The 2007-nt window shown below is 74.1% G+C and overlaps 1 protein-coding gene across 1 annotated transcript; it reads right to left on the bottom strand.

Moving 5' to 3' along the window:
- Positions 1 to 1986, bottom strand: SOX21 (SRY-box transcription factor 21). The gene has a single exon (XM_015620666.2). The coding sequence runs from the start codon at positions 1108 to 1110 to the stop codon at positions 268 to 270; it is 843 nt and encodes a 280-aa protein (XP_015476152.1). The 5' UTR covers positions 1111 to 1986; the 3' UTR covers positions 1 to 267.
- Positions 1987 to 2007: the final 21 nt, after the last annotated feature.

Raw genomic sequence — 2007 nt, 5'->3', positions numbered from 1 at the left:
TTTTTTCTTTCCTCTTTTTTTTTTTTTTCTCATCTGTTTCAGCTGGGCTATCTGCACAGACCGCATGCAACACACACAAGCTCTACCCGAGACAGCGGGCGGGGGACACGCAACAGGTCGGCCACCGCCCCGGCGCTCCCCCATCGCCTGTCCCGGTCACCCTCCGTGGCCCCGGCGGCGGCTCGCCCCGCTCCCCGTCCGCACGAATGTGCCAGCAGCCATCCAAGCGGGCACCGGAGCTCTGCGCGGGCATCCTCCGGCCGCGGGTCATAGGGCCGCGGCGTAGGCTGCGGGATAAGGGTCCAGCTGGGGCTTGCCCATGCCCGGCAGGAGGATGTAGGCCAGGGGCGGCTGCAGCCCCGGGCCGGGCCAGGCGCTGCAGTTGCAGGGGATCATGTAGCCCGGGTTACCGGGCGACGGGTGCGAGTGCGTGTGCCCCCCGGCGGCGGCGGCGGCGGCCGCGGCAGCGGCGGCCCCGTGGAAGGCGCCCGCCCCGCCAGCGCCGGGGTAGCCCAACGAGGAGGCGTAGGGCAACCCGGAGCCCGAGGAAGAGGAGGAGGATGAGATCTCGGCCATTTTGGAGCCCAGGTCCAGCAGAGAGTAGGGGCTGCTGGCGGCGGCCGCGGCGGCGGCGGCAGCAGCGGCGGCGGCCGACTGGGGGAAGAAGACGCGGGCGGCGGCAGCGGCGGCGGCGGCTGCCGCCTTCTCGGGGTTGGCCAGGAGCGACTCGGGCACCAGCCCGCCGGCCGCTCCGGCATGCAGCCCGCCCGCCTTCAGCCCGTGAGGGTGCTCGTGGTCCGCCACGCCGCCCAGCCCGTAGGGCACGGGGAAGGCGAACTTGTCCTTCTTGAGCAGCGTCTTGGGCTTCCGCCGCGGCCGGTACTTGTAGTCGGGGTGCTCCTTCATGTGCATGGCCCGCAGCCGCTTGGCCTCGTCGATGAAGGGCCGCTTCTCCGACTCGGTCAGCAGCTTCCACTCGGCGCCCAGGCGCTTGCTGATCTCCGAGTTGTGCATCTTGGGGTTCTCCTGGGCCATCTTCCGTCGCTGCGCCCGCGACCACACCATAAAGGCGTTCATCGGCCTCTTGACGTGATCCACCGGCTTGGACATGGTGTCCCCCCGCCGCCCCGGCGAGCCGCCGCCCGCCCCGCACTGGCGGCCGCCTCCGCCGGGATTGTCTCCCGCCTCCTCCTCCTCCTCGCCCCCGCCGCGGTCCGCTCCTCCAAAAGCAATCTCGGCGGGTGCCCAGGCACGGCGGCACCGACTCCCGCGGGTGCGGGGCGGCGGCACCCGGTGGCCCCGCTCGGGGCGCGGGGCGCTGCCGAGCGGCGGCGACGCCTCCCCGTCAGGGCGCTGCAGCGGGCGGCTCGGGCGGGACGGCCTCCGTTCACCGCCTGGGCCTCGGAGCCTCTCTCCGCGCCGCCGATGTCCGGACCAGGGCTCTTCCACGGAACACCCCACAGGAGACGGCGACCGGAGTCCAGACGGGACCGCAGAGAAGTCTCGACGGCGAGGGCAGGATCCGGCGGCAGGCGAGCTGCGCGGGGTGTGAGGGTCCTCGCTTCTCTGCGGACGCGATGCTGCTCGGCAGTCTCCGGTGCGGCGGCAAGCCCTGGACGGGGCGGCGGTCAGAGCCCGCCCGGTGCCATCGCCGGCCGCGGAGCTCGGAGGGCAGCCCGCCGCGGCGCGTCGCGGGGCCGGGCGGGACGGGGTCCGCGGCGGCTCGGGCGCTGCGGCTCGGGCCCCAGGGGGCGCGGGCCGCCCCGCTCACAGCCGCCCCGCTCCACCCGGGGGGGCGCGGCCAGCAGCCCGCTCCTCGCACATACTCGCCGGGCGCCGTTCGCAAGCGGCCGCTGGGCGCCGCGGGCCTCCTGCTTCGCGCCGCCGGACAAACTTCGCCAAGTTTCGGCGGGATACGGGGCGCTCCGCCTGCCGCGCGGCTCCCCCTTCTCCGGCAGCCGCCAGGTCTCTCTGGGTTTTCTTGGCCGCCGACTCGGAGGGGCGGCG

This window comes from Parus major, chromosome 1 (genome assembly GCF_001522545.3).
Source record: "Parus major isolate Abel chromosome 1, Parus_major1.1, whole genome shotgun sequence".
Lineage (NCBI taxonomy): Eukaryota > Metazoa > Chordata > Aves > Passeriformes > Paridae > Parus > Parus major.
Note: the sequence above shows the minus strand (reverse complement) of the source record. Positions and strands in the feature narration are given on the sequence as shown.

Excerpts from the sequence above, each read along its gene's own strand:
- SOX21 (XM_015620666.2), bottom strand. The coding sequence starts at position 1,110 with ATGTCCAAGCCGGTGGATCACGTCAAGAGGCCGATGAACGCCTTTATG.